Source organism: Phragmites australis, chromosome 7 (genome assembly GCF_958298935.1).
Source record: "Phragmites australis chromosome 7, lpPhrAust1.1, whole genome shotgun sequence".
Classification (NCBI taxonomy): domain Eukaryota; kingdom Viridiplantae; phylum Streptophyta; class Magnoliopsida; order Poales; family Poaceae; genus Phragmites; species Phragmites australis.
The window spans coordinates 35,661,921-35,680,927 of record NC_084927.1 but is presented as its reverse complement, the minus strand read 5'-3'; the positions used below and the strand labels follow the sequence as shown (position 1 = coordinate 35,680,927).

At 48.3% G+C, this 19,007-nt stretch overlaps 2 protein-coding genes across 2 annotated transcripts; one reads left to right on the top strand and one right to left on the bottom strand.

Annotated features, from left to right (window-relative positions):
* The first annotated feature begins 1,436 nt into the window (after positions 1-1,436).
* On the top strand, positions 1,437-12,739 carry LOC133925086 (beta-D-xylosidase 4-like). Its single transcript, XM_062370918.1, has 7 exons — positions 1,437-2,076; positions 3,920-4,201; positions 5,381-5,550; positions 5,732-5,829; positions 10,948-11,295; positions 11,391-11,807; positions 11,910-12,739. Exons 1-7 carry the CDS (start codon positions 1,651-1,653, stop codon positions 12,476-12,478), a joined length of 2,310 nt encoding a protein of 769 aa, XP_062226902.1. The 5' UTR covers positions 1,437-1,650; the 3' UTR covers positions 12,479-12,739.
* A 4,100-nt stretch (positions 12,740-16,839) lies between these two features.
* Positions 16,840-18,167, bottom strand: LOC133925085 (stress enhanced protein 2, chloroplastic-like). Its single transcript, XM_062370917.1, has 2 exons — positions 17,711-18,167; positions 16,840-17,620 (listed from the first exon to the last, which is right to left on the bottom strand). Exons 1-2 carry the CDS (start codon positions 18,017-18,019, stop codon positions 17,351-17,353), a joined length of 579 nt encoding a protein of 192 aa, XP_062226901.1. The 5' UTR covers positions 18,020-18,167; the 3' UTR covers positions 16,840-17,350.
* Between the last annotated feature and the right edge of the window lie 840 nt (positions 18,168-19,007).

Genomic DNA, 19,007 nt, shown 5'->3' with positions numbered 1-19,007 from the left:
GAAGAAGTGATAATTACTCATTTGCCATCCTATCCTATCTTATATTTACTAATTGGAGGCTCCTTTTGATGCCCCCACATTAATCATAGGAAAATCCTAAAAATTCTCATAAAAAAGCAAAACATCTGACCGTCGAATTGATTGATTGACTAACTGTAACCATAGATCAACAACTAGAAGAAACAAAAGATTAAAAAATAAATCAGAGTTCAACTCTAAGACTTCTTCTTTTTTATAGATACCCTTTGTCTAACGAGATTATGTTAGCAAACTCCAACTTAGTTACGTTAGCAATAAATACAATTTTCCAAATCAATTAAAATATACCAATTAAATATGCGTGTAATCAAATATTACAAAATTAAAACAACAGAACGCAAACATATTACGGATTATCACATAAAAGTAATATCAAAGAATTTATAATGTATTTTAAAAAATTATATGAGATACGGTGACGATATTAAAAATAATAATAATTTCAAAAAATCAAGAAACAAATAAAAATCAATTTGCATAACACATAAAATGAAAATTATAAATTAGATCTATTCACAAATAATAAATATGATTTCAATATTATGAATAAAAATTACATTTATATTTTATATTCTAATATTTAAATATAAATAACTGATGTACCTTAGCATACAATTATTATTAACATAAATATCTAAAATTCAGCTGTAAGCTAAATTTCTAGCCTGTGCAGTCGCACAGGTTGATGCGCTAGTATATATATAGACTCTGAACAACTCGCGTATCATACTCAACTAGCAAGTGGCCCCCGCATTTGCGCGGCTAGTTTTTTTATTTGAATAAAATGATGTTTTGTTTTAAATATTGTAGTTTGCCAAATAATTACATACTTACGGACTATTTATACGAACCCTAATGAATTGGACTCTTTGCACCTTTCCACCAAATTTCTTTTCCTTCCTTTCCTTTCTAACGAAACTACCGTATGGACTCTTTTTCAACGAAACTACCGTATGGACTCTTTGATTTGATTAAATGTTTGGACTCCTTTTCTTTTCAACGAAATTACCGTATAGACTCTTTGATTTGATTAAATGTTTGGATTCTTTACACCGTTAGATATTCATAACAATTTGAATGGTCTAGATCTTTTTCTTTTTTCAGATTAATGTGGTAATGTTTGGACTCTTTCCACCGTTAGATATTCATAACAATGAATGGTCTAGATCTTTTTTTTCAGATTAATGTGGTAATTTTGTGGCTTTAAGAGCGAACGTGAAGGCTCTTTTTGTTGGTCAATTACCAAGGTAATAGATAACAATTGCTATTTTTTAAAGTAACATCTCAATAATTATCCCAAACTAATATGTGGACCCATCAAGCACAGTTCACGCAGGGCCTCAAAATAGGCAAATAGCTGAAAGGATGGCTCCAAGAATCGCCTCACGGACTCGGTAGAAGTAGAATACAAAGTGCGAGCACAGTGCAAGCAAAGTACGAGAAAAAATAAGGGCTCCCCTCGTCCCCCACCGCCGTCCCTGCCACGGGCCGCCCTCACCAGCTCACACCCACCGCGCGCGCCACTCCTCCCGGCCACTCTATATATCTATACCACGGCGGGTGCCTGTACTACGGGACGGGAGGTGACCAGGAAGCAGAGGACGAGCTAGCATGGCCATGGCGGGGCCTCGGTTCTCGGCCTCGGCCGTGCTGGCGGTGGCCGTGGCGGCGGCGCTGCTCTGCGTCAACTGCAATGTGGCGCGGGCGCAGACGCCGGTGTTCGCGTGCGACGCGTCGAACGCGACGCTGGCCGGGTACGGGTTCTGCAACCGGTCGGCGAGCGCGGCGGCGCGGGCCGCTGACCTGGTGTCGCGGCTGACGCTGGGGGAGAAGGTTGGGTTCCTGGTGGACAAGCAGGCGGCGCTTCCGCGGCTGGGCATCCCGCTCTACGAGTGGTGGTCCGAGGCGCTGCACGGCGTGTCCTACGTCGGGCCCGGCACGCGGTTCTCGCCGCTCGTGCCCGCCGCCACCAGCTTCCCGCAGCCCATCCTCACCGCCGCGTCCTTCAACGTCACCCTCTTCCGTGCCATCGGCGAGGTCAGCCACCAACCAAACCCAAACTCCCCTGCTTTTCCCGTACGCTCTGCTCTTCCATAGCATTTTTTCCCACCTGCATTGCGGTAAACATGCGACCTTTCTCCTCCGCACCACCTGCATTGCCGTTCTTGCGCTTGGTGGAGGTCGATTCGACGGTGAGGTTTCGCTTTCGGGGTTGGTGCTGGATTGGGGCGATTCGGTTCGGCGCTGGTCTGGGAATGCTGTGCCTTGCTTTTTCCTTCCTGCGATGCGGCGAGGCAAGAAAAGCCGCAAAAGCGCGTCACCGCCGGATACGCGAAATGGGCAAGACTTCGATTAGACCATTTGCCCTTTGGATCCTTTTCGCCGGCGACGACGCAGTCCAGAGCATACATTTACGCCGCGGCTAGGCCATCTCCTACCAGGTTAAAACAAGCGCTGCGACGATTTGTAATCGTGCCTAGAGCTAGCATAGTTGGGAGCCATAGGACTGTACTGTACTTGCACTACCTCTTCGTTCCTGGTCATCCAAACATGGTGATGGAGATGTACTGTACGTAGTCGGTACCACATTTGTCGCAGTGAACCGCACGAAAAGTTGCACACATTTAATTCGGTTCAAACGGCAAACACAATGGCGACATGTGGAGTTAAAAAAGATACTCCAAATGATAGCTGCTCTTAGATTGCAATTGCAATTAGATTTATTTTACATGTCATGCGTCAAACATCATTCTTCCGTGTTAAGAAAAAGTAGAGATGGATGTGGTGGAACAATCTGATCTAACTAGAGTAGATCCACGGATAACAACGCATTGTTCGGCGCCTATCCCTAACAAAAAGGGACTCGGCAGGGACTACTTAAAGAGTGTGGGTGGACATAATTATGCGGTACGTTGTTGATCCAACAGCGGGGCAAAGGTGCAATGCAACTGGCATATGCAAGTCTCTGCGCGGTCAAGATTTACGGCGTTATCACGGGCATGCAGCAGCACCATGTGGGGCCCGCTCTCCAGTCCAGGGTCATGAGTCTCCTGGAGTCCACTGGAAATTTGCATTCCAGTATTTTAGACACCTGATTATCACAGAAATGGTAAAAGGCATTTCGTTTACATGTATTAGCAACGTAAGGAAGGACCATATTGAAAATATTTATGGGTTTGGGCCGGTGAGTCGGTAGCCTTGTTGCACACTTGCACTCATAGTCTTGTCCCATGTATGCGCTGCATACCGACATGAGCAGTTCTTTTCTGCACCCGAGACCATACTATTGTCTCGTGGATCGCATTCACTGGACGCTAGCACATCGCCTGTCAGGCAACCAAAACCTTTTCCCATGCCCACTTCTCTCATCTCAACCCATCTGTTGAGCCGTCAATCCAGCAAAAAAGGCTGTCCCCATGATATACTCTGAATCTGGTAGTGGTATGCCGGTAGCGTTTCAGACTTTCAGCTCTAGTAGCATATATGAGGACCCCTCTCCGGCCACATGCATGTGGCTTTACCAATGCGAAAACGCAACTCATCTCATCATCGTCTAGCTCGTGTCCTCATCGACTTGTCGATCGCATCAAGGCGGCGATGCCGTCTCTGCCTCTAGGATCTTGCTCGTTTCGTGCCTGAATTTGATCTGCATTTGGGAAGTGGAGTGAGGAATTCAGACAAGCTACTGGAATTTAACAGCGTACCGACCAATCAATGTTTCTCGCAAGAATTCAGCGAGGACTGGTTATTGGGCACGTCATGTATGCATGTTTCACACATTGGGGATTGCACGAGCTATGATTCTTTGTGAATTCTGACGGCGTTGATGGTAAGATTTGAACGTGAACTGATGAAATTCTGGTGGTGTTTGAATTCGCAGGTGGTGTCGAACGAGGCGCGGGCGATGCACAACGTGGGGCTGGCGGGGCTCACGTTCTGGAGCCCCAACATCAACATCTTCCGCGACCCGCGGTGGGGGCGCGGGCAGGAGACGCCCGGCGAGGACCCGCTGCTGGCCAGCAAGTACGCCGTCGGCTACGTCACCGGCCTGCAGGACGCCAGCTCCGGCGACAGCCTCAAGGTCGCCGCCTGCTGCAAGCACTACACGGCCTACGACGTCGACAACTGGAACGGCGTCGAGCGCTACACCTTCAACGCCGTGGTAAGCTTTTTGCTGGACCTGCAGCGCCGTCCGTGCCAGATTACTCTATCTTTTCTGCACCGGTAGGCTGTCGTGATTGGCCGGCTTGATGGCCATGCGTGCTGTGGCGTGGCGTGGACGATGCTCCCCGTTGTTGTTAGGCTCTGCATGCCTGCCTGCTCTGCTCTCGTAGCGGATACGTGCGACGGTTTAAATGAGTGTGCCTGCCTGCCTGTGCACGCAGAAAGCGCTTGCAGGGTCAGCTGGTGATTGAGATTGACCCATGTCGCAATTACCATCGTTTCCCTTTCGTTAGTTTAATCGATCCATCTCCGTTTTGTTTAGCCAGTGATCAGTGCCAAGTGACGCCGTAGATTGGATCAAGTTCTTGCAGGCCGACTGACACCGACAATAGCATGTACTGAGCCTCTACGCCAAGTCAGCCGTATACGGCTACTAGTTTCTCCCCAGTTCCAGGGCGCCCTTTTTTTTTTTTGCCGTAACACCTAGTGCTTCTTGCATTCCAGGGCGCCTTGATTTTTTATTTATAAGGAAACACCTTGAATTAGATAAGGCTAACCACTGATAGAAGCATGAAGGATCCCTCGTATTAAGGAAAAAAACAATGATTGATTAGGGAATGTCCCAACGCGTGTAGATTACAAACAAGTTGAAGCCTGGTCACTCACCACTCAGTGCAGATGTTTGTTTTATGAATTGTTAGCCCCATGAGATTCCGGTGGTTGCAGTTCCCCGAAATGGGAGATCTCGGCCGTGTCCATGCACCGAAATGCATAAACAAACCTGCCTTTACGCCTCGTTGGCAGCGTTTGTCCCGGGTGTGCCATTTTTCTATGCCTCGGAGGGTAGAGCACTGTTGTATTCTATTTGCAAGGACAGGATCAGGAGCAGAACCATTTGGTTTTGGGAATACTAAGCAAATAAAACAATACCGCAGCTAATCATGCGTGTCGTATTAGATATCGTGTATCTTAGCCTCGTTCAGTCCTAACAAAATTATAATCGATCAATCCATGGTTGCTGTTATGCAGTGACACGTAACACTGTAACAGTATCTAAAGTTCCCTAGCTACATGAACCAAAAAGCTGTACAAGAACGGATGGGTAAAAAGGAAAAGAGTCGAACACAATATACCCAAATTTCAGCATTCTAATCTCGATTTTGTTACGCAAATTCAGGTGTCACAGCAGGATCTGGACGACACATTCCAGCCGCCGTTCAAGAGCTGCGTGATCGATGGGAATGTGGCCAGTGTCATGTGCTCCTACAATCAGGTCAACGGGAAGCCCACCTGCGCAGACGAGGACCTCCTGTCAGGAGTCATCAGAGGGGACTGGAAGCTCAACGGGTCTCTCCCTATTTCCTTTTCAGTCTTACAGAACTTTTTGCAAAAATTATACCCATCTCGTGTTTCAAAGAAGAACATCTTACCATGTTCTCAAGCTCAGTTCCGCTCTGAAAGTTTAGGGAAACTGAAATGCTGCTTCAGAAATGTTGATCTAATGATCTCTGTATGTGGTTCTTTGCAGATACATTTCGTCAGACTGCGACTCGGTTGATGTGCTGTACAATAACCAACACTACACTAAAACCCCCGAGGACGCGGCCGCCATCTCAATCAAAGCAGGTTCGTTCATTTGTCGCGAACAGATTTATCTCTATGCCTTCCACCTAGGATGCAGATAATGTTCAGTTGCAGAATTTAGTAGCCTGTTAAGCGCAAATTGTTCGTTTTCCTTTATGTTCAAACCATCGGATGAGATGATTAATTAGCGCAACTCGTAGCAGCTATGCAATTAGTAAGAGTGCTGAGTGCAGGCTGGCTGTAGCCATCTAGCTGTTAAGGTGCCCAGGCCAGTGTAATTTGTGGGGTCTCAGCTACATCTTTTTCTGCTCAAGGGGCCTTGACAACCTACAACCTGACCTGAAAAAATTAATCCCAGTGTCGGCGTGCCTACATTATAATTAGATACTGTTTAACAGATTTAGGAGCATTTCTTACTAAAAGTGTAAGTGGTGGGGAAACTCCCAGCTCTGAAATATTTAATGATATACTATAGTCTTACTATAGCGATCATAGTATCACAGCTACCACGTCACATGTAAAGAGGCGAAAGACCTAAAATACTCTCATATGCACGTGATTATAAAATAATATCTTGATGGCAAGTTGGTAATTTTTGCTACTCCTCCTATTTATATAATAAGCCCTCAAGGGCAGGGGAGAGGGGGCCGCTCTGGACCCGTTACATCGATTCTGTCTCTATCTCTCTCTCCTTTTTAGCTCACTATTCTTCTCTAAGCTTGAGCGTCCTCTATAGAGAGGGGCTCTCGTCGCACTCTGTTTAGGACATATTTTCATGTACTAACAGATGGTGGAGGGGCTACGAGGCCGATGGTCTAGAGCTCCGCGGCGAAGGTCAAAAGCAAGGCTGAGGGCTCGAAGCTCTGCGGCGAAGGCCGGAGGCGAATTTGACAGCAAGACCGAGGGAGGCAATCTGGGACTCCCTCAGCATGTAGCCACAACGATGCTCGACGGAGGCGAGGCCGTCCGGAGCGCCGTGGCGAGAGCCGAGGGTAAGGTCGACTGCAAAGCCGAATGGTCGTCGTGGTGATGGCGAAGCCTCGGAGCCAACATATTTTGAGTTCCACTCAAGTTTTCCAGGATATCGGCTCTTGCTTTGTTCCTGTAATTGTCTTGAAAATAATGCATTTTGATAGTTTCATCGAACTATGTGCCGTGGGCGGCGCATCATCTCCCGACCCCCTCACGTCCTTCGACCGCGAGCGAGCAGAGGGCACGTCCCGCACCTTATGTGGCGTATGTGGCGTGCAGCGCGTCATCCCCCGACCCCCTCGTGTCTTTCGGTTCCGTGCAAGCGGAGGGCACATCTATAGGGACCTTTAGGTGCGACTAGAGTGACATCCAACACACTAGTGATTTTATTGTGAGGTTCTTGCCCTCAGAGTTACGATTCAACTCGATCGAAGCCTGTGGCCTTCGTGGTGCGGTGATTTTTACACTCGACGCGACAGGGGCTTACGACATTTGAGGTGGCGAAGGATATTTACGCTTGACGTGTCGGAGGCCTATGGCCTTCGAGGTGGCGGAGGATATTTACGCTCAACGCGACGGAGGCCTATGGCCTTCGAGGTGGTGGAAGAAGTGCCACTGTGATGAGCTTTTGCCATCGTTGTGGGCTTTTGCCAAGGCATGGGGCTGTCGAGGCAGTGCGTCATGCGACCGAAGCCTATGGCCTACGAGGTGCAGAGCAAGTGCCATTGTGATGGGCTTTTGCCATCGTCGTGGGCTTTTATCAAGGCGTGGGGCCGTCGAGGCAGTGCATCATGAGAAGGACTACAACCTACAGATGCGGAGTAAGTGCCACAACGATGATCTTTTGCCATCGTTGTGAGGTTTTATCGAGGCGCGGGACTGTCGAGGCAGTGTGTCACGCGCCCGATGCCTATAGCCTACAAGGTGCAGAGCAAGTACCACTGTGATGGGCTTTGGCCATTGTCGTGGGCTTTTTGCCGAGGCCCGAGGCTGTCAAGGCAGTGCGTCATGCGACCAAGGCCTATGACCTATGAGGTATGGAGCAAGTGCCATTGTGATGTGCTTTGTGCCACAGAGAGGTAACACAACCTAGACTTATGCTTTTATATCTTCAAGGTCACATGTGTTTTGCCTGAAAATATATACTATAGCTTGACTAATGTCGTATACTCATATTAGTAATGACTTATTTAATATGACGTGCGTAGGCCATATGTGATGTGCGGTTGGGCCTACACACTTTTTGTCCATCATTTCTAGCTGTAGCCTTTGCTTTCGGTCAAACATGGGGGCTATGCCGCTTAATTCATGACATTAAGCTCGACCACATTCTACTTACTATATAGGATAAACAAGTTTAATAGGATAAATAAGTTTTAAATCATGGCACTAAGCTCGACCACGTGCCAATTCATATTGTACTTGCTAAACACTAGCTCTAGCCAGCCTCCATATGAGCGAGCATGCGCATACATATGCACGCGTTTGCTAGTCACCTGGTGCCATACATGTGCGCGTGTTTTGCAAGCATGCATGCTTATTCGCATAGTGAACAAGCACAAGTATTTAACTTAGAAGGCACTGTGACATTGACGAGCCTCGTCACGAAGGCCCCCCAAGGCGTAGCACTTGGTAGGGCATGCCTCCCTCAACATAGAGTCTAGCTGGGGCCCGCGAGGCCAAATGCGGCCTTTGGCTTCGCTCTGTGTGGAGGGTAGCCGTACTTGGCTTGTGGCTTTGTTTGGCTATGCGAAGGGCATCTGTCGTCATCCCACTACTCCGCTTGCCCTTGTGGAGGGCGGCTATGCCCAGCCTGCGGTTTCGCTTGCCCGTGTGGATGGGCCGAAGCCGCATTGGACGTGAGCTCGGAGCACGAACGCGCAAAGAGAAGGGGGTGCAAAGTTGTCATTCATGCCCATTACCAGCATCATGTTCGGCATTGCTCACCGAAGCTCGACGTCGTACACTCCAACAAGTACTAGCTAGTAGCAGTCTAGCTAGTTTGGTTGGTTATGCGGTGATCTAATGGGAACCTACATGCATGGGTTAGCAAAAGACTGGGCGCGCCGATGGTAACAGTCTATTGCCCAACGCCACCCCAACTTATGAAAATAAATGCTAGTAATACTAGGAAGGTCAATAGGGAGCTAGCCGCTCAGCATATGTGAAAGGTAAAGCTGCCTTTTATTGAGTACAAGCACTTAGGACTTACGTGACTCAAATCTTGATTTTTTTTAGCCATGTCATGTTTGCATGCCAGAAGATAGACTTCACTATTTGACAGATCGAAAGTGGCCCTCTTGTTTAGCTGGTGGTCCGGGCGCTGCAGGCCTTTGGGCCCCACTCTTTAAAGCTACCAGTGACCTCGATTGAATAAACAAATCACAAGTAAACAAGCCTAGCAGTCTATGCGTGCTGTAGTCATGTGGCCTATCACGCTCCATTGGACCACACCAGCAGTCCCATGGCTAAGGGTATGGCCACTACTTTTTACTATGCAGGTGTGACTTGACTGTTTTCACACAGCGCGCAAGCTATGCATGGTACTGAGGACTTGTGAGTCTGGCACGTGGTATGTATATTATGGATATGTGCTTGCAAATAATAGGAAAAGATGGAGTGCATAGATTAATACTCTTTCGTGGCCTCTAGTGGCCTTTCGCGGCAACATGATGTACTAGCTAGTGATGGGAGCAGCTACCCAGCTCGTGATGGTTCAAAAGCGTGTCAGATTGCTATGACGGGTCCCATCACACTACGTACCTCTTCTGCTCGACATTGTTGCCTTGCACATGCTTCCCAACAAGAAATTAAGACATATCAGCATGTATACCTGGTGCCTAGCTGGAGAGGTCAAAGAGGTCATCACGTTCCTTACAGAGGTGTGCGAGGACGTGCTCTGGCTCGCGCTTGCAGGTGTGGCTAGGTGTGAGCATGTGCGTGCAGTCACGCCGCACTTCGCTCACATGGTCGGCAACACGCTAGGACTGGAGATGGCCTGCATGCTCGTGCGACGGCGTTCGGCGAAGAACATGCCACTACTGGTGGGTAGGCCGTGTGGGTGCTTCTATAGCACGGTGTGCGCATTGCGTCCACGATTGCCTTGCTCACCGCAACGACGTGTCACCTCTTGGTGGTCTGTCCGCTCGCCGCTGTTATGCCTTGTTTCGCGGTGCTCGGTGTTGTTCTCATGAAAAGAGAGATGCACGAATGACATGAATGCAAGAAAAACAGAGGAATGTGCAGAGATGGATGAAGCACTCCTCCCTACTCTCTTGCTTCCTCCCTTCAACAAGGCTTTTTATTTCATTCCCACGGGCAGCACCATTTGTTGGTGCACGAAAATGTGTCCCAAACGGTGTGCGGTGAGAGCTCCTTCCCACAAGTGAGGTTTAAGCTTGAAAAAGAACAGTGAGCCAAAAAGGGGGAGAGAGACATAGTCGATGTGATGGGTCCAGAGTTAGCCCCCCCTGCCCCTGCCCTTGAGGGATTATTTTATAGAGAGAAGGGACAAGAGAAATTATCTGCATACCTTTAAGATTTTATGTTACAACCATGTGAGTAGGAGAGTATTTTATGTCTTCCATACCTTTATATGTGTCGTGGTAATATGGGTACTATAATCACTATAATAAGGTCAGAGTACACTATCTAAGGATTTATTTGTTTTAGTTGGAAATTGTGAAAAATAACTTATAAATTGTGAATTGCAAGAAGCTGAATTGCACAATCTGCATAAACTAGTGGAATATAGATTGTTAGATTGTTAAAATCTACGCACATGCAGATTGTGCAATCCAGTTTTTAACAAACCAGCTTCTAGATTGTAAATTATGATCATAATCTACAAACTGAAACAAATAAGATATAAATATCTTAAGATTGAGGTGTTTCCCTAGCGGTAAGTAATCCATATATTTCATCGTGTTCCATGTTCACCACCATTTTCTCTTTCCGCGTACTGTCTGACAGAAAATTATCACTATTCACTAATCTGTATCCAATACATATTCCCAAGTTTTTCGGCAATAATTTGATGAATGCACATACTCCAGTGTACGTTAATCCGAGGACTGTTCAACTGATGAATGAGGACCAGCTCTTTTGATGCTCTGCTGCGCCAAAAATTCTTCATTTCTGGACCCATTTTCACATGTTTCCTAACGTTGCTTGGTCAAATTGCGGCAGGGCTGGACCTGAACTGCGGCAACTTCCTGGCGCAGCACACCGTGGCGGCCGTGCAGGCCGGCAAGCTGTCAGAGTCCGACGTCGACCGGGCCATCACCAACAACTTCATCGTTCTCATGCGGCTGGGCTTCTTCGACGGCGACCCGCGGAAGCTCCCCTTTGGCAACCTCGGCCCCAACGACGTGTGCACGTCCGCCAACCAGGAGCTGGCCCGTGAGACTGCGTGCCAGGGCATCGTGCTCCTCGAGAACAAGGGCGCTCTCCCGCTCTCCGCGAAGTCCATCAAGTCCATGGCCGTCATTGGCCCCAACGCCAATGCCAGCTTCACCATGATAGGCAACTACGAAGGTATTTTATCCCGGAATTTCTGTAAGAGCTTCTTGATTAACTCAGTTACAAGTCGAACATGTCGCTGACTGCTGTCTGTTGTCGATGCCGTACAGGAACGCCGTGCAAGTACACGACACCTCTGCAGGGCCTGGGCGCGAACGTCGCCACCGTGTACCAGCCGGGCTGCACCAACGTTGGTTGCAGCGGGAACAGCCTCCAGCTTGACGCCGCCACAAAGGCGGCGGCCAGCGCTGACGTGACCGTGCTGGTCGTCGGCGCCGACCAGTCCATCGAGCGCGAGAGCCTGGACCGGACGAGCCTCCTCCTGCCCGGCCAGCAGCCACAGCTTGTGTCCGCGGTCGCCAACGCATCCAGGGGCCCATGCATCCTCGTCATCATGTCCGGTGGCCCGTTCGACATCTCGTTCGCGAAGTCCAGTGACAAGATCTCCGCTATTCTTTGGGTCGGCTACCCCGGCGAAGCTGGCGGCGCCGCCCTCGCAGACATCCTCTTCGGATACCACAACCCGAGTAAGTGGCACGCTGCGTTGGCACTTGCACTGCTCTTTCCCTCAACTGTTTACAGATTAGCTCTGACGTCTGAGCACACTACTGTTTTGACGATGATCGCAGGTGGAAGGTTGCCGGTGACGTGGTACCCTGAGTCGTTCACCAAGGTCCCGATGACCGACATGCGAATGCGGCCGGACCCATCGACCGGCTATCCTGGGCGGACGTACCGGTTCTACACCGGCGACACAGTGTACGCCTTCGGTGACGGGCTGAGCTACACCAGCTTCGCCCACCACCTCGTGTCCGCGCCGAAGCAGGTGGCTGTGCCGCTCGCGGAGGGCCACACGTGCCTCACGGAGCACTGCCTATCCGTAGAGGCCGAGGGCGGGCACTGCGAGAACCTCGCGTTCGACGTGCACCTCCGGGTGCGGAACGCCGGCAAGATGGGCGGCAGGCACACCGTGTTCCTGTTCTCGTCACCGCCGTCTGTGCACAACGCGCCGGCGAAGCACCTGCTGGGGTTCGAGAAGGTGGCCCTGGAGCCCGGGCAGTCGGGCGTGGTGGCGTTCAAGGTGGACGTGTGCAAGGACCTGAGCGTCGTGGACGAGCTGGGCAATAGGAAGGTGGCGCTCGGCAGCCACACGCTCCACGTCGGGGACCTGAAGCACACGCTAAACTTGAGGGTTTAATGGAATATGAAAGGGAAATGGTAATGAGGCCTTTGATGCAGTTGGAATCGGAATTGGATGGCTCAGGGAAAGGGTTCGTCAGAATTGGTTAAGGAGGTTTAATAAGGGCTCCCCGTTGGAAAAGAATTGGATCCACGGGATGCTTAGTCATTTGTTTGGGTTGTTGGATTTATTTGGAGGGTCGATTTGCAATTGTAATCTCAAGAGAAGCTTCGCAAGTGTTATTGATTGGAAGGGAGAAAAGCCCATTTGTCTATTCAATTCAACTAGCAAGTGGTCCACACTAGTTTCTTTAATATTTTATCATGATAACTGTTATTAAAAATTAATCTATTTAATTTTTTATGTGTTTAATATCATTTAGTTACAAAATGTATAAAATTAGAAGAAAAGATAAAAATTATGTTAGAGGAAGAGAAAATTATTTATGATTTAACTTGTACTCGAATTGTATATATGTATTAGTTCTATTCGTATATGTTTTGATCAACTGTTAAAATTGTGTGCCAGATGTAGGTAGGCTGATTAAAATTAGAATAGATTTGCCAATTATATAATAATTGATTTTTTTCTAAGACTATATTTGATATGTGTCGGTGTAATAGGTAAGGGGTGCCCCACGTGACGAGTCCTGTGTCGCTAAGTGTCAAGTAGCAATATGTATTGTTAAGACCATGGTCGCATCGCGCGACTAGGGCAAAACTCACATGACCAGCCCCTGGTCGTGTAGTGAAGTCCTACGATCAGCCCTTGCTGGTCGCAGAGTAGATACTCACCTATCTAGTCAAGTCTCATTTAATGCTGCCTACTCGAGCGTTTTTCCTTTTCTCAGTCACTTGCTTTCGGCGAGGCATGGTCATGGGACGGTGTGGAGTTACAGTGACCCATCTCGTAGCATTTAATGCAATGAGATGGTTTGATGGGTGAGCGTGACAGCGTTCGGTGATGGTATAGGACGCGAAAGACGACCGGAGCATAGTAGTCATGCCTATTTGACGTCATAATGAGTTAGAGGTATTGACTCTGGTAGAGATAGGTCTGTCACAGGGTTTGATATTGTCCGTTTGTTTGTGCATCTTTGCCTTTAGTATATAAATGTGTCAAGACCTTGCTTGTGGAGGACATTCGATAACAAGTTCACTTAATTCATAAGACAATACATATGCAATAAGACTATTATCCCACGAGATGCTTGAACCTGAATAAATCATGGTGTTCTTGAGTCTCAGCCGAGGCGGCTGTCGGGTGTCGCCATAGGCCATCACCCCTATGCCGCATCTGACGTGGTGTCGAACGGGGCCACTAGGAGCGAGGCATCCCAGCCCAAGGCCCACCTAACTAACACCGATGAGCCCCTCCGTGTTGTGCTTTTCCCCGAAACGCTCTTCGCATCTCATGTGTTATATATATTGTTTTGTAAAATATCCCCAGTCTATAAGGGGTTTCTTGCATATTATCATCTGTACATGTGTATATCTACTGGTCTAGGGTCTCCAGGTAATACAAGTTGCTATTCCTAACATGGTATCACAGCTAGGTTTAGATTTTCTTTGGGACACGCAATTCGTCCTATAGATCTATTCTACTACCGGCTCCTCCTTCCTGTCAACTCATCCTATGCTTCTCGGCTGGTGATGGGCTTGCCTCCCCCGCTCACCGCTGGTCTCCCCCATCCGCCAGCCTTTCGCATGCCATCACCTGCCCACTGCTCTCCTCCCCTGGATCCACTGCGCGCCACCTCGACTCCTCTCCGCTGAATCCCTGTGCGCCGCTGGCTCCTCCTGTGCCAGGCTACCTCGCGCCTCCGCCTTCCTCGTCGGCTGGCATGCCAGTGCCTCTCGGTGCTGGGAAACCCAGAGCACCCAGGTCGAGTGCAAGGTCCGTCCAGTTCCCAGGGCTAGAAATACGGCTTTCCAGAAGACCTCAGAATGTACAAAAACAGGAAGAAGTCGAGTGCAGTGGTCGTGGATGCATTGACACAGGACATCACCTGAAAAGTTTATGTAAACATCATGCAAACGCTTGCAGCACAAGGAATAGAGATTTCTATCCCAGAGGAAGCTAGCCTAAAAAATGCATGGAAGAGTAGCTACGCCTCCAAGGAGGTCGATCAACCAGTAGTCGTCGTGACTAAGCCGAATACAATTGACCTTCTAGAAGGGCCTACGCCCTGCAACCTTGTAATTAGGCAAGGCGGGTATTACATTGAGGTTGTAAGGGGGCAGGTGCTTCTGGACATACATATCTTACATACGATCCTAATACGTACTGAGTATGTCGTGGTTACGTTGGACATGGTACATAGCAATGCCACTAATCACGTGTTGGAGCTCCCCCCATGATGAAGTCATAACTCTGTATGAAACTCTTCATCAAAGGATCCAGTGGAAGAGAAGCGACATTGTGGTCTCTAGTGCATCCCCTAGACAAGCTTCAAGTGCACCGCCACCATGCCCCTCACTTCCAGAGAAGCCGGCTTCACTGCCTTCTCCTCCGCATCCGGTGGCCTCATTTCCAACTCCAATTTCGTCTCCCCTAGAAAGCCTAAAGAAGAAGGAAAAGAGAGCTGGGAAGAAAGGCTCTAAGAAGCACCCGTCGAAGAGGTCGGATGTTATTGTACTAGCGAAGAAGTCTACGGACATCAGAGCAACATGGACTAGTGCTAACAAGAAATTTCAATATAGGAAGCCCTTGATAATGATAGATGACCTAACAAGGGCAGAACAAGCATATGTCGACCTGCATAATTACTACATGCAAACCTCTAGAGGCACCAAGGCTCAATCTATAGTCGTATAGTACAAACGACGACACTACTTAACCAAAGATAGCTACTTCCTTGTGGGTTTCAGTGACTTATATGACCTCTTCAACCTTGATGTCATGGACATATCGTTATTACGGATCTTCACACTACAAGTCCCTTAAAACTGGATATTTATTAATTAATATCACTAAATCTTGAATATAACTATATCTTTATCTATAGACACTTGATCAGAGAAACAAAGAAGAATAATGAGCCCATCAGATTTCTTGACCCTGATGCCATTACAATCTCGGTCATCCATCTTCATAGCAACTACGATGTGGACTATGTGGCCAGTGCAATGCAACAATGTTCTAAAATAGACAACTTATTTGGCGCCCACAACACAAGTGGCTATTGGGTCTTACTAGTCATTTTGTCTCAAGTAGAACTTAGTGTGGTACCTCGACTCATCAAGACCAGTAGGACCAAAAGGCAAACCTAGATAGTGTGATTACAACGCTGTAAAATGACTCCTCGATGCGTAAGTTTTGCATGACTTTGTTTACATATTTAAATTTTTTAACATTTAAATGTTCCCTAATCGATCCCTCTTTATGCAGGGCTTTTGACAAGTACATCGAGTTGATCCTGACTACAAAGCGAAAGATAGCTGCATACTGACACACAAGACCAGGTTCATGGTAAATACTATCAAACATATTACCAAATGCTGTATGTTGCTATTTTTTTCCTTTTTATCTAACAGTAAATTTTCTTTTCAGCAGTGCCACCAATAACCAACGAGCAACGTCTGCGGATTTTATGTTACATGGAACATGCTCCTCACAATCAGAGCAAATGATATGAAATCCCCTGATGTAAGTTCAATACAAGATTATTCATAACTAATTCTAGTAATTAGTTTAATTTCATGATAACATGACATTGGTTACACATCAAGTTATGCAAGATATTTTAGCTTGTTTTTTCAATGATGATACACTCCCAAGATTCGACAACGAATTGCTGAGTTCATGATGTCTGAAGTCATCCCACACCACGAGTTGCACTATAGAAACCCTAGGTTATGAGATCTTATGTAATATGAATTGATTGAAATTTTGTAACCTTTGCGATTCTATGATAAATTGATTGAACTTTGCAAACTTTGCGATTCTGTGATGCAGTGAGTTCTTATATAAGTGTGTTTGTCGATATGGATTTGGATACATTGCTAGTGTTTGTAGGGAGAAGACGGCATGCCACCTATCACTTATAACCTCATTGATAACGAGTTGTTACCTGTTACTTATAACTAGTCATTAGTAATATGTTCAGGTGACGTCACCCGTCACCGTGTCTTTTTTCACGTAGGGTGAAGAGATCATTAGTGTTCTTCAATGAATTGGTTACAGGCTTGTAGCATATGATGCGATGCAAAGCATGCTCCGATAAAATGAGAATGATGCAGTGCAGTGGGGAAAAATCTGGTAATACAGGACCGTTCAATTTTTTTTTTCAAAACTTAATTTCTCCAGTACACAGAAAGGGAACATGGTACGGTATATGATCTATCCCCCATTCTAAGTGCTTCACTTACAAGCTCAGAAGGTCCAGTACTAGGTACATGTTTTTTATTCATCCTCAGGAAAATACATGCTTCAGTGAGTCTCTAATTACAAGCTCAGTAGGTGTAGTAGTAGGTACAGACAGTTAACTTATGGGGCTAATCCTCCCCGGTACACTATTTCTCTGATGAGATCTACACATTTCACGGGCTTGACTACACAAAAACATTATGCATGTTCTGAAAACCAAAGCAACTCCGACGCAGACAGTCAGTCAGACAGAGGTCTGATCACAGAAGAACATGCAACACCCTTGCAAGACCGTGTGCATGAGTTCTCGCTCTCAGATGATTGGGATTCTGTATTATCCACACCTGGCACGTACGCAGGGATCCATCTCGGAAAAATACAGAACAAACTCCGCTGCCACCGTGCATCCGTAGACGAAGCTTGCGAAATGCGTGGATCTCACTCAGCAACTTTTGATCTATCTATACTTGTTTTATATACATAAACTTTCTATCTAGTCTCTATACGTATATACGTGCGTGCTTATACGTCGTCGGACCAGTCCTGGAGCTCGCCCTCGGAGAAGAGCGCCTCGACGATGTTGTCGATGAACGCGTCGACGAAGACGTTGCAGCCCAGCGTGAACATCTGTCCGATCCTGTTGCGCGAGCTGGAGATCCACGCGAACGCGGCGGCGCAGGCGACCACGGCCACACACACACCTGCTGCCTCCTCAATCTCCATCATGTCCAGCTTCTTGAACAGCGAGCTGCCCGTCGTCACCTCCACCGCCACGGCCGCCGCGAACGCGACCTGCGGCAGCAACGCGAAGGAACCATGAGGCTTCGCCGCTGATCTCTAATCTGAACGAGAACAAGAAAGGGAGGAGCAAAGAAGCCTTACCATGGCGAGGCGGCCGGAGATGGTCTCGAAGTCCTGGCTCTTGCGGGAGCTCTCGATGTAGTCGGCGAGCGACGCAAAGAACGGGGAGGCAGAAGAGCCACCCGAGTCCGCACCCGCGTTACCCTCCTCCTCCCCCTCCAGCATCCTCCGCGTCACCACGCCGCTGCCGGCGCCGTACGACCGGAGCGTGCACAGCCGCGGCTGGAGCACGACCTTCCCACCGTAACGCGTCCTCGGCGGCGTGGGCAGCTGCACCGCCGCCTTCTGCGGAGCCAACTCGCAGATGATCGCGCGCGCCGCGGCCGCCATAGTGGGCTGTGTCCGTGTGCTAGCTCTCTCGACGGCGCCGCGGCGCGGACTTGACGAGCGATTCAGCTGGGTTCTCGGAATCCGCTTGTGATTCTGACTGTGGTGAGTGAGTAACCAAGCGGTGACTTGCCTCCCTTTTGAAAGTCCGGCAGGGACAGCGAGTAGCGGACGCGGCCATTAACCGCCCGGTGAAGGTGAACTTGCCTTGTGAGGCAGGCGAGGAATCCGAGGATTCACGGAGAGACGCTTACACACCGACACGTCGCGGGTGACTTTGGTTGGTGGTGAAGGGACCCCGGATTCCTCCGTCAACTTCGCGCGCGCGGTCGGGCGCGGCCGTAAAATTATCGCGTTCCCGTGTGTTCCAGCAACCCACGGAGCCGTTGCTTCGCCGAGATGCTGGCGCGGGCCGCACGAACGTGGCGGGGTTCTCGGACGCAGGCGTTGCTTTCGGCGCTGCAGGATCATGGACCCCTTCTGCGCCATCCGATCCCCGTCCGACTGCTCTCTCTTCCCCTTAGACCTTTCTGCCTTTCGTCCCAGTTACTGGGAGATCGGCATACGTGTAGGGGGCGAAGATAGAGTTTTAAATATCCGAATGTATAGTTTAACATATTTAGATCAAAGGGTTGAACATATTTAGATTTAGGTGTGGTATAAAAGGTGAAATTTAATTACTAATAATTAAGATTTTTTTACCAATGTACTCGGATGGGAACACGCAACTTCACCCTGCGTAGGTGTTAGGTTGGATTATGCCTGAAAATTTGGAACTATACCATCTTCCATCGCGGCGATTATGTGCAAACAACCAAATTTGGATGTGTGATCTCTTCGATTAATTGATCACTACTTCCAAAGGGTAGTCGCTGTTTCAGATGACATTTTGAGGCCATAAGCTATGACAGCCACAGCGTACAGGACGGTGGATAGGGCTGTGGTTCTTCTCCAGAAATGGTCTACTGGCTGTCAGGATGTCCAAGTTGCC

Coding starts and splice junctions, on each gene's coding strand:
- LOC133925086 (XM_062370918.1), top strand. CDS start 1,651: ATGGCCATGGCGGGGCCTCGGTTCTCGGCCTCGGCCGTGCTGGCGGTG. Junction 5,551..5,731: donor GGGGACTGGAAGCTCAACGG/GTCTCTCCCTAT, acceptor GGTTCTTTGCAG/ATACATTTCGTCAGACTGCG. Junction 11,808..11,909: donor CTTCGGATACCACAACCCGA/GTAAGTGGCACG, acceptor CGATGATCGCAG/GTGGAAGGTTGCCGGTGACG.
- LOC133925085 (XM_062370917.1), bottom strand. CDS start 18,019: ATGGCGGCCGCGGCGCGCGCGATCATCTGCGAGTTGGCTCCGCAGAAG. Junction 17,621..17,710: donor TCTCCGGCCGCCTCGCCATG/GTAAGGCTTCTT, acceptor TTGCTGCCGCAG/GTCGCGTTCGCGGCGGCCGT.